The following is a 12,710-nucleotide window of genomic DNA, read 5'->3' on the forward strand; positions in this document are numbered from 1 at the left end:
CTTCAATTTAAAAAATAAAATATTTCTTAAAGTTTTTTTTGCAATGGAATCTACTCCTGGTGAAGAAGCTGTGGAGACTTTCAAAGTGACAAGAAAGTATTTAGATTATTACATAAACTTAGTTGATAAAGCAGTGGCTGGATTTGAGAGGATTGACTCCAGTTTTGAAAGAAATTCTGCTGTGGGTGAGATGTTGTCAAACAGCATGACAGGCTACGGAGAAGCTTTTTATGAAAGGAAGAGCCAATCAGGCAAACTTTGTTGTCTCATTTTAAGAAATTGCCGCAGTCCTCAGCAACCACCACACTGCTCAGCCTGCAGCCATCAGCATGGAGGCGAGACCCTCCACCAGCAAAAAGATAACACCTTGCTGAAGGCTTAGCTGATGTGCACACACACACACACACACAACCCCCCACACACACCCCCCCCACACACACATACACCCACCCCCTACACCCACACCCCACACACATACACCCACACACACACCCCACCACACACACACACACCCCACACACACACACCCCACACACATACACACACACACCCACCCACACACACACCCCTCCCCAGACGCACACCCACATACATACCCCCCACCCACACACACCCCACACACTGACACCCCCCCCCACACACACACACCCCCCCCACACACACACCCACCCCCCAAACACACACACCCACACCCCCACACACACACCCCCACCTGCTTCCAGGGAGGGAGGAGCTGCCTGCACTTGGGGAGCTGAGTCTGCTGTCTCAGCCAGAAGCCAGCTCTGAAGGCGGGAGCCGGGTGGTGGGTCACACCGCTCTTCACCTGCTCTGGAGGTTCGCACCGGAGCATGAGGCCAGAAAAGGAGCCGTGTGAGGATGGGAGAGGGGAAGGAAGGCTCCTGTGTTACTGTTAGGACGCGGCTCTGCACGCAGTAGTAGGTCCAGATTGAGTCTTGGCTTCTGTCATCCTCCGTTGTGGCCTTCTGTGGCCGCCTCTGCCAGGCTCCGTGTTGGTGCGCGGGGCCCGCCCACGTGGGGAGCACCCGCGTGTGCCGGGGCCTCACCTCTGGTGTGCCTCTCCCCACAGGTCGTATCTGACTCCTGTCCGGGACGAGGAAGCAGAGTCCTTACGGAAGGCGCGCTCCAGACAGGCTCGACAGACCCGAAGGTCTACCCAAGTGAGTGTGCCTCTGCGTTTTGAGTCCTCTGTCTGTCTGCTGTCCCCCTGGAACAGTTAAAAAACGGCAAACAAGTGCCTCCTTGCAGCCCCTGCAACAGAAGCTTTCGTGTTAGACCTCACACTGCACAGAATCAGATGCGTTCATAGCTACACACACCTGCTTTCGCTTCTGTTCTTCCAGGAGCAGAGCAGGTCTCTCCTCTTTCTTCCCTAAGCCTAATCATCTCACTGTGCTAAGGCCCCCATTTCATTCCTACAGGAGAAGCTCGGTCCTCACCACAGTTACCACGGGGCCCGCGTGCTGCTCCTGGGTGTGCAATCGAGAGAGAAAGGCAGGCGTCCACAGAGATGCTCCTACACAGATTTTATAACAGCATTATTCACGGGAGTCAGAAACCCCCCTTCAGTGTGTCCTCTGGCTAGGCTTTACTTGCTGCATAGACCCACGGGAGCGTGCATGTTGGCTGTAGGGCTGAGCCCTGGACCCTTAGGAGCAAGACGGTCAGAGCTGTGGAGCCGGGGCGCCCGGCGGTCCCAGCAGGAGTGGGTGGTGGGGGTCCCAGCAGGTGTGGGGGGGGGGCCCGAGCTGGGCTGTTGCACAGACCGAGCGAGTTAAGCAGTTAGCAAAACTGGGAAAAGCACACAAGTTCCTGTCGATCAATGAATGGATGAACAATGTTCCATATTCAATGAATGTTGTTTGGCGATAAAGAGAAATGAAGTCCTAAAACATGCACATACTACAATGAGATGAACCTTAAGAAAAAGTTACGCTGGGTGAAAGAAACGGGGCATGATTCCATTTGTATGGAAGTGTCCAGAACTGGCAGAGAAAAGAAAGTAGATGAGTGTTTGCTCAGGGCTGGAGAGAGGGGGGACGGGAAGCGACCCTGAGGGTGTGGGGGGCGTCCGTGACGCTGAGTGCGGATGCTGCGCAGCCCCGGGAGCATGCTCAGAGACAGCGTGTGTGCTGCCGGGGTGTGGCTTATGTTTCACTAGTGATGTTACAAAAGGAAAGAGCCCTAAGGGAGGCATTGCAGTGAGGAATATCTCGAAAAGGTTGCCAAGACCTGGTGGGAGGTCTCAGAAGCCTGGAGGCGCGTGGGCGGCTGTCCCTTGGCCGAGCTGGGCCGTGGGCGTGTGGCAGCGACAAGGACAGGGGCTGTGGTTGGGCGTCAGGGAGGCAGAGGAGGCTGAGCCGGGCCGGCAGTGGTGGTGAGTCAACAGGAGATGGTCCAGAGGGGTGAGAAGGCCGTTTCCAGGGGGCGGGGAAGCCCCGCAGTTTCAGGTGCTAAAGACGCCGAGCAGGAAGGCTAAGGACTGATGGACCCCCGGGGCCAGGCAGGCGCCCTCCTGAGCCAGGGTTGTCACAGTGTGACTGCTCGTGCTCGACGGCAGTCCGTTCCCCCCGGAGGACGTGACCCCAAGAGGACCAGACTGGCTGCCATGTTTGTTTGGGTTTATTGTGGAAGACATATGTAACGTGCAGCTTGATAATTGGCCATTTTTAAGCAAACAGTTCATTGGCAGTAAAAACGGTCACATTTTTTTGCAGCCATCCATCTCCGGAACTGCTTCCCTCTTCCAAACTGAAACCCTCAGCCCCCGGACACTCCTCTGTCCCCCAGCTGCCGGCACCCCCGTGTGCGCCTTCTCCTGTGGCCTTGGCTCCAGGTGACCCGCTGAGTGGGGGCGCAGCTGCCGTCCGTCGGTGGCAGCCTGTCCCTCGTGTCTCTCACGTCAGCCTCCTCCCCTCGTGTGGCCGGGCAGTGTTCCGTGGTGTGTCCACACCGCATCATGGTCGTCCGCCACCCCTGATGGACACTTGGCGTTGCTCTCACCGTTTGGCGGCCGTCAGCAGTGCTGCCGTGAACATGACGTGCAACTGACTCTTCAGTCCCTGCTTTTGCATCTTTAGATACAGACCCAGAAGCAGAATGGGCTGGATTGTACATTTCTGTCTTGTTGCTTAGTCACTCAGTCGTGTCCGACTCTCTGTGACGCCGTGGACTGTAGCCCGCCAGGCTCCTCTGCCCGTGGGATTCTCCAGGCAAGAACACTGGAGTGGGCTGCCACTGCCTTCTCCATGTTTCTGTCTTACTTGTCATTAATTTTATACCCTGTGCCTTTACCGAATCCATGAGCTCTGGTGGCTTTTAGGTGGCATCGTTGAGATTTTCCGTGTATAGGATCATGTTATCCACACACACTGACAGCTTTACTTATTCTTTTCCAGTGTGGATTCCTTTTATTTCTTTTTCTTGTCTGAATAAAAGTGGCAAGAGTGGGCATCCTTGTCTTGTTCCTGATCGTAGACGAAATGCTTTTAGAACTCCACCGTTGAGCATGGTGTTCGCTCGAGGCTTCTCCTGTGTAGCCTTTATTATTGAGGTGTGTTTTCTCTATCCCCACTCTCTGGAGAATTGTTTTTATATCATAAATGGATGTTGAATTTTGTCGAAAGCTTTTTGTGCCTCTACAGAGATGATCATATGGTTTTTACTCTTCAGTTTGTCAATGCAGTGTCTGTCCCATTGACTGATATGGAGATACTCAGTCACCCTTGCGTGCCCGGGATAAGCCCACTCGTCACGGCATCACTAGCTGCTGTTGTCCGTCTGTGAGTCCAGGCCTCTGTGCTCCATGGACTGCGGCACCGCCTGGTCCCTCTGTCCTCCCGTCTGAAGTTCATGTTCACTGAGTCGGCGATTCTATCTAACCATCTCACTTCCTTCAGGATGGACTGGTTGGATCTCCATGCAGTCCAAGGGACTCTCAAGAGCCTTCTCCAGCAGCACAGTTCAAAAGCGTCAGTTCTCTGGCGCTCGGCCTCCTTTGTGGTCCAGCTCTCTCACGACTACTGGAAAAACCGTAGCTTTGACTGTGGGCCTTTGTTGGCAAACTGATATCCCTGCTTTTTTAATACACTGACTAGGTTTGTCCTAACTTTCCTTCCAAGGAGCAAGCGTCTTTGAATTTCATGGCTGCACTCACTGCACTCTACAGAGATTTTGGAGTCCAGAAAATAGAATCTGACACTGTTTCTGCCTTTTCCCCTTCTCTTTGCCATGAAGTGATGGAACCAGATGCCATGAACTTAGTTTTTTGATTGTTGAATTTTAAGCCAGCTTTTTCACTCTCTTCTTTCACCTTCATCAAGAGGCTGTTTGCTTGCTCCTCACTTTCTGCCATTAAAATGGTGTCATCTGCATATCTGAGGTTACTGATACCTTCTCCCAGCAATCTTCATTCCAACTTGTGATTCATCCAGCCCAGCATTTCACATGATGTACTCAGCATACAAGTTAAATAAGCAGGGTGACAATATACAGTCTTGATGTACTCCTTTCCCAATTTGGAACCAGCTAGCTGTTCCATCTCTAGTTCTGTTGCTTCTTGACCTGCATACGGATTTCTCAAGAGTCAGGTAAGGTGATCTGGAACTTTCATCTCTTGAAGAATTTTCCACAGTTTGTTGTGATTCACACAGTCAAAGGCTTTGGTGTAGTCAATGAAGCAGTAGATGTTTTTCTGAAATTCCCTTGCTTTCTCTGTGATCCAGCGGCTGTTGGCAATTTGATCTCTGGTTCCTCTGCCTTTTCTAAACCCAGCTTGTACATCTGGAAATTCTCTGTTCATGTACTGTTGAAGCCTAGCTTGAAGGATTTTGAGCATTATCTTGCTAGCATGTGAAATGAGTGCAATTGTGTGGTAGTTTGAGCATTCTTTGGCATTGCCTTTCTTTGGGATTGGAATGAAAACTGACCTTTTCCAGTCCTGTGGCCACTGCTGAGTTTTCCATGTTTGCTGGCATATTGAGTGCAGCACTTAAATAGCGTCATCTTTTAGGATTTGAAAGAGCTCAGTTGGAATCCCGTCACCTCCACTAGCTTTCTTCGTAGTGATGCTTCCTAAGGGCCACTTGACTTCACACTCTAGGATGTCTGACTAGGCGGGTGGCCAACCATCATGGTTATCCGTGTCATTGAGACCTTTCTTGTCTAGTTTTTCAGTCACTTCTTGCCCCCTTTAATCTCTGCTGCTTCTGGCAGGGCCTCCCATTTCTGTCCTTCACTGAGCCTGACCTTGTGTGAAGTGTTCCCGTCACATCTCCAGCTTTCCTGAACAGGTCTCTAGTCTTTCCCATTTTGCTGTTTTCTTCTGTCTCTCTGCACTGTTTGTTTAAAGGGCTTTCTTATCTCTCCTTGCTCTTCTCTGGGACTCTGCATTCAGGTGGGGCTGTCTGTCCCTTTCTCCCTTGCTTTCCACTTCTCAGATATTTGTAGGCCTCAGACAACCACAATGCCTTCTCGTGTTTCTTTTTCTTTGGGTAGTTCCTCAGGCGCCCTCTCAGGTCTGGCCCTTGCATCTGTTCGTCCCCCCTACTGTGCAGTAGTGAGCAGCCCCGCCCTCTGTGTAACCTGAGCAGCCCCGCCCCTTCGTTCTTCTCAGAGCTGTTGGTAGCGCCCTCTGCTCTTGCCCAGTAGCACGCTGGACACTTCCGACCTGGGGGCTCATCTTCCAGAATCATATCTTTTTGCCTTTTCATACTGTCCATGGGTTATCCAGGCAAGAATACTGGAGTGGGCTGCCATTTCCTTCTCCAGTGGACCATGTTTTGTCAGAACTCTCCACTGAGACCCGTCTGTCTTGGGTGGCCTTGCAGGGCTTCATAGCTTCATTGAATTGCACAAGCCCCTTCGCCACAGCAAGCTGTGGTCCATGAAGAGGGATCATGGTGTTTGATCTTTTTAATGTTTATGGGATTTGGTTTGCTCGTATTTAATTGACAGTTTTTACATCTATGTTCATCAGGGATTTCAGCCTGTAATTTTCTTTTTGTGTGTTGTATCTGTCTGGTTTTGGTAGCGAGGTGATGCTGGCCTCAGAGAACGAGTTAAGAAGCGTTCCTTACTCTTCAGTTTTTTGGAAGCATTTCAGAAGGACAGGTGTTCGCTCTCTAAATGTTTTGTAGATTCACTTGTAAAACCGTTTGGTCTTGGACCTCTGTTTGTGGGGAGCTTTCATTGTTATTACTGACTCTGTTTCATTACTGTTAATTGGTCCATAGTTTTTATCTTCCTGGTTTAGATTCTCATTTCTAGAAATGTGTCCATTTTTCTAGGTGGTGGTTCTTACTGGCATATAGTTGTCATAGCAACCTCTTCGTGTCTTTGCTTCTGTAGTGTCAGTCGTAACTTCTTTTCTGACGTTGATTTGAGCTCTTTTTTTGGATGAGTCTGGCTAAAGGTTCTTTTGGTCACTTTTGGTCCCGTCTGATCTATTACTACTCTGGTCATCACGCTTCTTCTGCTGACTTTGTTGTCGTTGTTCGATCACCAACTCCTCTCCAACGTTCTGCAGCCCCATGGACAGGCTTCCCTGTCCTTCACTGTCTACAGGAGTTTGCCCAGATTCGTGTGCATCGAGTCGGTGATGCCATCCAACCGTCTCATCCTCTGTTGCCTTCTTCTCCCGCCTTCAATCTTTCCCAGCACCAGGGTCTTTCCAATCAGTCGGCTCTTGGCATCAGGTGGCCAAAGTATTGGCGCTTCAGCATCAGTCCCTCCAGTGAATATTCAGGGTTGATTTCCTCTAGGATTGACTGCTTAGATCTCCTTGCTGTCTGCTAACTGTGGATTTTGTTTATTCCTCTTTTTCTAATTCCTTTGGTTAAGGTTAGGTTGTGTGAGGTTTTCTGTGTATCCTGAGGTAGGTCTGTATTGCTACAAATATCCCTCTTAGAACTGGCTGTGCAGCCTCCGAAGGTCTCGGGGCGCTGTGTTTCCGTCGTTTGTCTCCGGGTGCACTCTGCACCCTCTTCTGACCTCTTCGGTGATCCGTCAGCTGTTTAGTAGCGTGTTGTTTAGCCCCCATATGTTTGTGGGTTTTGCAGGGTTTTTTTCTTTTTTGTAGTTGAATTCTAGTCTCAGAGCCTTGTGGTTGTAATAGATGCTTGATGTGATTCCAGCTTTATTAAATCTACTGTGGCTTGTGTTAAGTAGTACAGATCTATCCTGGAGAATATGCATTTGGAAAGAATATGTATCTGCTGCTTTTGAGTGGATTATGTTCATCTGGTCTGATGTGACACGTGGTCAGTGTCCCCGTCCTGATGCTCCGTGTGGTTCGTCTGTCCGTTGGTGTGAGTGGGGGTGAGGTCCTGTCCTGTTATGTTGCTGTTGGTTTCTCCCTCTATGTCTTTTATCGTTTTCCTTACTCATTTAGGCGCTCCTATGTTCGGTGCGTATATAACTGTTGTGTCTTCTTTTTGGAGTCACCCCTTGATCATTATGTCCTTTCCCTTTTTGTCTCTTGCAACACTCTTTATTTTAAAGTATATTTTTCTGGCATAAGTACTGCTTCCTGACTTTCTTTGGATTTCCGTTTGCATCAAATACCTTTTTTCGTTCCCCTTGCTTTCAGGCTGTGTATCTTTAGGTCTGAAGGGTGTCTCTTGTCGGCAGTATATGTATGTATGGGTCTTGTTTTTGAATCAGCCACTCTCTCTTTTGATTGGAGCATTTAACCCATTTACATTTAAAGTGCTTATTGCTCTGTCTGTGCCTGCTGTCATTCTTACTGTTCTGAGATTGTGTCTGTGGTTCTTTCATTCATCTCTCTCGTTCTTGTTCTCTCTCTTTTGTGGTTCTTTTGTTCATCTCCTCTCTTGTTCTCAGCCCTCGTGATTTGATGTCTGTCTTCAGTGGTGTGTTTGGACGTCTTTCCCTGTTTCGTGTGTGTGTCTATCATAGTTTCCTGGTTTGTAATTACCATGAGGTTTGTATATAGCAGTATATATACATATATATGTGATAATTTCAAGTTGATGATCGCTCTAATTTGAAAAAAGATTTTAATAACCCTGCATTTTTCATTCTTTCCCCTCCAAGATTGCTGTTTTTGACATCATATTTTACATCCTTTCATTTTGTCTATCCCTTAACTGCTTATTGTGGATATAGTTGATTTTACTCGTTGGCCTTTTAACCTGTCTGCAGGGATCAAACCCAGGTCTCCCGGACTGCAGGTGGACTCTGTGCCATCGGAGCCGCCAGGTCTCCCGGGTTGCAGGTGGACTCTGTGCCGTCGGAGCCCCAGGTCTCCCGGGTTGCAGGTGGACTCTGTGCCATCGGAGCCCCAGGTCTCCCGGGTGCAGGTGGACTCTGTGCCGTCGGAGCCCCAGGTCTCCCGGGTGCAGGTGGACTCTGTGCCGTCGGAGCCCCAGGTCTCCCGGGTTGCAGGTGGACTCTGTGCCGTCGGAGCCCCAGGTCTCCCGGGTTGCAGGTGGACTCTGTGCCGTCGGAGCCCCAGGTCTCCCGGGTGCAGGTGGACTCTGTGCCGTCGGAGCCCCAGGTCTCCCGGGTGCAGGTGGACTCTGTGCCGTCGGAGCCCCAGGTCTCCCGGGTTGCAGGTGGACTCTGTGCCGTCAGAGCCGCCAGGGCGCACTAGCTTTGTACTTGGTTGAGTTGTCGCTACTTCCTGTCCTGCATATTTGCCTTTCCAGCGAGAGTCTTCCTTTTGTAATGTTCATGTTTCTAGTTATCACCTTTTTCCTGTCTTTTGCTTAGAGAAATCCCTTTAATATTTCTTGTAAAGCTGGTTTTGTGGTGCTGAACTCTCTTAGCTTTTGCTTGTGTATAAAACTTGTGCTTTCTTCATCCAGCCCAAAGGAGAGCCTCGCTGAGGAGGGTATTCTTGATTGCAGGCCTTTCCTTCTCATCGCTTTAAATACAGCGTGCCCCTTCTTTCTGTCTTGCAGAGTTGTTGCTGAAAAGTCAGCTGATGACTATATGGCAGTTCCCTTGTTTATAGCTTGTTGCTTTTCTGTTGGTGCTTTTAATGTTCTCTCTTCATCTCTGACTTCTGCCGATTGAATTCCGAGGTGTCTTGGTATAATCCTCTTTGGGTTATTCTTGATTGGGACCCAGTGTTTCCTGGACCCGGATGTCTGTTTCTCTTCCCAGGTTAGGCAAGTTTCCAGCTGTTATGTCTTCAAATATGTTCTGTGGCCCCTTCTCTCGTTCTCCTGCTCGGACTCCTGTAGCGTGAACGTCAGTGCGTCTGGTGTTGTCCTGAGGTCACCTGCCCCCGTTTATTCACGTGCACTTTCTCCTTGTTCTGTTCAGTGTGCTGGCCCCACTCTCTCTTCGGTCACTGGTCCCTTCCTCTGTGTCACTTGGTCGCCTCTTGAATCCTTCTAGTGCATTTCCATTTTAATGTTAGTTTTCATCTCTGGTCGTTCTTTGTATTTTCTGATTGTCTGTTAAAGCCTCCCCACTCTTTTTTGAGTTCTTTGGTCACCTTCACAGTTATTGCCTGGATCTTTTTCTCAGGGAGATCGCCTGTTTCTAGTTGTTTTTTGGAGTTTTTTCTTGTTCCTTCATCTAGAACACGTTCTGTTGCCTCACTTTGCCTAACTTGCTGTCTTTATTTCTGCGTATCTAGCAGGTTGGTTCTGTTTTCCCGATCTTGGAGAAGTGGCCGTTAGTAGGAAGTGTCCTATGCATGCCAGCAGTGCACCCCACTGTGGTCAGCAGCACTCCATGCTCTAGGGGTGCCCCCGTGTGGGTTCTGGGGGACCCCGGGGCTGCTGCTGGCTCACTGGTGAGGGAGTCAGTGCAGGAAATCCCAGGGCTGGTACGAGACTGCAGGTGGTGGACTGGGTCAGCCCACGGCAGGCAGTGGCCTGCGGTTGTCCTGGGGCTGGTGTCCACCCACTGGTGTGTGAGGCTGGTCTCCAGGCTGGCTCAGGCTGCTCGTGGACAGGGCCGGGCCCCAGGCGTGTCTGGGTCTGGAGTCTGCCCACTGGTGGGTGGACCTGGGCCCCAGGGTCCACGGGCGCAGATCCCTGCGTCCCCATCCAGCACCTGTCTGGTGTGAGGGGCTGGCTGTCCGGGGGCTGCCGTGGGCTCAAGGACTCATCAAACAGCCTGTCTGCTGGGGAGGGGTGCGGGCGCACGTCCCTGCCTGCTTGGTTGCTGGGCCTGAGGCTTCCCATGCTGTGTGTGTTGCTGGGGGCCAGGTGCTGCAGGTACTGGGCTAGAGGGAGGGTCCCACCGTGGCGCTGGCCTGCAGCGGCGTCCTTGGGGCGGGACCAGCTCCCAGCGTGGCTGCCGCCAGTGTCTTGTCCCCAGTGTCACGGCCTGCCTCTCAGGGACACTCCGGTCAGCCGGTGGGTCCAATCTGGCTCTTTTGAAGTCCCTGCTTCCGCCCTGGGTTGTGGGGTGTGTGAAGCTCCGTATGTGCCTGCAGGAGCGGAGTCTCTGCTCCCCACTCCCCGAGGGAGCCCCACTGGCCTTGAAGCCCTGCATTCTGGGGGCTCGCCCTCCCTGGCACAGGACCCTAGCTGGGGCGCCCCTCAGCCCCTCGCTGCCCGGAGGCGACCTCCGTGGTTAGTCGCTCTGCCACGGGTGGGCCGCCCCTCCTGCCGTCTTGCGGCAGCCGCTTCTCTCTCCTTAGTTGTGGCGGACCCTTCCTGGCCAGCCCCGTCACAATGGTCATTCTGGAGGACCCTGGAGGGCTGTGCTCCAGGTCTCCTGCTCCACCGTCCCGGCCATCCCCTCACAGTGGTCACTCTGGAGGACCCTGGAGGGCCGTGCTCCGGGTCTCCTGCTACACCGTCATGGCCGTCCCCTCGCGGTGGTCACTCTGGAGGGCCGTGCTCCGGGTCTCCTGCTCCACCGTCCTGGCCGTCCCCTCGCGGTCGGCTCTGTGTGTGTGTGGGTGGATGCAGTTTGGGGTTTGGTGGTTGTCCTAGCCTGACTGACGTTTCACTGTGTTGAGCCTGGCTCTTTCTGTGAGTCAACTCCAGCTTTCCTGGGATCTGCAGGGCAGGCTCAGCTGGTGCCCACATGCTCTTTAAGGTCAGGAGGGCCCCGAGGAGCCGTGAGTGCATGGGTGTGGACGCGGCAGGGGGTATTCGTGGAGCTCGAGCAGCGACGCTGGAGGGCTGTGTTTGCGGTGCGCCTGGCCCAGGCCCGGGGCCTCTGCACACCTGGGTGTTTGTGTCCGGTGTATATTAGCTGCAGACGGCCTCACGCCTGTTGGGAGCTGTTTGGAACTTGGTACCATTAGACCTTTGAGGAGCTTCCCTGCTCGTTCACGGGGACGTGTCTGTGGTTAGGGTGCAACCTCTGACTGTCTGGTGTCTTCCCAGGGCGTCACCCTCACGGACCTTCAGGAAGCGGAGAGGACGTTCAGCCGGTCAAGGGTAGAGCGTCAGGCTCAGGAGCAGCCCAGCCTGAAGCCCGTGGGTCCCGGAGCACTTGAGGGCGGCCCCCGGAAGCACGAGCCCTTGGCGGCCCCCACCCAGGAAGCTGGGGAGAGCCGCCAGACCTGGGGCCGGAGCCCGGAGGGAGAGGTGAGCGCCGGCGTGGAGAGCAGGGTCCGGGGGGTGGCCGGGGGACTCTTGCTCGCGGGGAGTCGGCGCTTGCTGCTCTGCGTGGACGCCTCTCAGGAAGCCTGCTTACATCCATCTGTGGTCTGCGGCCCTGTGTAACTGAAAGAATTCAGAGGATGTTGTCCTTAAGTGACGCGTTGTTTCCTCGGGAGTTAGCTCCCGTGCTTGTTTCCAGTCTCACTGAGGCATGATGGGCAGGTTAGGCTGCAGCACACTTCTGTGCATGTGCCCGTGAGATGACTGCCGCCACAAGCCTTTCAGTTCTGAAAAGAAAGGTCTCGATGTAATAAAGTACAGGTAGAAATAGAAGCGTTTATTATTGTTTATGCCTGGCACTGTGTTAGCTGTTTCACATATATGAAACTGTTCAGTCCTCAGCACAGCCCTGTGAGATAAATACCAGTCCTTCTTGCACTGAGGCTGTGGGGTGTTCAGCACTTTGCTTGGCATCTCCGTGACTCAGGAGAGCCCGACGGGTTCCCTGGCAGCCCAGCAGGTAGTAGGCTGCACTGTCCCTGCAGGGCCCAGCTTCAGCCCTGGCCGGGGGTTGTGATCCCATCACCGCACGGCGCGGCCAGACACCAGTGAGGGATTTGGAAGAAAAGGTGGCGGGGTGCTGAGCCGCAGCCCACGGCCTCTCCTGCGCTGTGGTGGGCGTCCTGCCGTGCGCCTCACCCCTTTAGTGCAAGCGCAGTCAGAGGTGTGGGCTGAGCCACGGCCCGCCTCCCTGCGTGCGCGCTCCCGCGGCCTCTCCTCCTGCGCTGCGGTGGGCGTCCTGCCGTGCGCCTCACCCCTTTAGTGCAAGCACAGTCAGAGATGTCGGGTCCTGTTTAGGGTGAGCGTGCTCCTGGTTCACCGAAGACGTCCAGCGATGCCTTTTGTCTCGGGGTGTTTGTCAATACCATTCCTTTTCATGCCCAGAAATGCCCCGGTTGGGACGATAAATTTTATGGTGACCATGGTTGCAGGAAGAGAAGTCTTCCTGCTCTTTAGGAGCCACGGTTCTGTTGTTTATTCCGTGTGTTTTATCAGCCAGTGTTTTTTGAGTACTTGCTACGTACAAGGTTCCGTTCTAAGCACGTAGCGTATGGTACGTGTATCCAGTCCTCCCAGGCCTCTCTGAGGAAG

The 12,710-nt window shown here is 52.8% G+C and overlaps 1 protein-coding gene across 9 annotated transcripts in view; it reads left to right on the top strand.

Moving 5' to 3' along the window:
• The window catches only part of PPP1R12B (protein phosphatase 1 regulatory subunit 12B), a 167,377-nt gene that overhangs the window by 98,762 nt on the left and 55,905 nt on the right, over positions 1-12,710 (top strand). For 8 of the 9 annotated variants that reach the window (XR_015142915.1, XM_086343014.1, XM_086343013.1 and 5 more), the window contains 2 exons: positions 1,088-1,178; positions 11,340-11,543. Coding sequence is in view for 7 of the 9 variants with exons in the window: in XM_086343014.1 (XP_086199140.1) it covers positions 1,088-1,178; positions 11,340-11,543 (295 nt within the window). In the remaining 2 variants the exon portion in view is untranslated. Of the gene's footprint in view, positions 1-1,087; positions 1,179-11,339; positions 11,544-12,710 lie in introns of those variants that run through there. The other variant, XM_086343021.1, reaches the window with a different exon arrangement.

This window comes from Bos grunniens, chromosome 16, assembly GCF_055505025.1.
Source record: "Bos grunniens cultivar Pamir isolate PY7600 chromosome 16, Bosgru_T2T1.0, whole genome shotgun sequence".
Taxonomy (NCBI): Eukaryota; Metazoa; Chordata; class Mammalia; order Artiodactyla; family Bovidae; genus Bos; species Bos grunniens.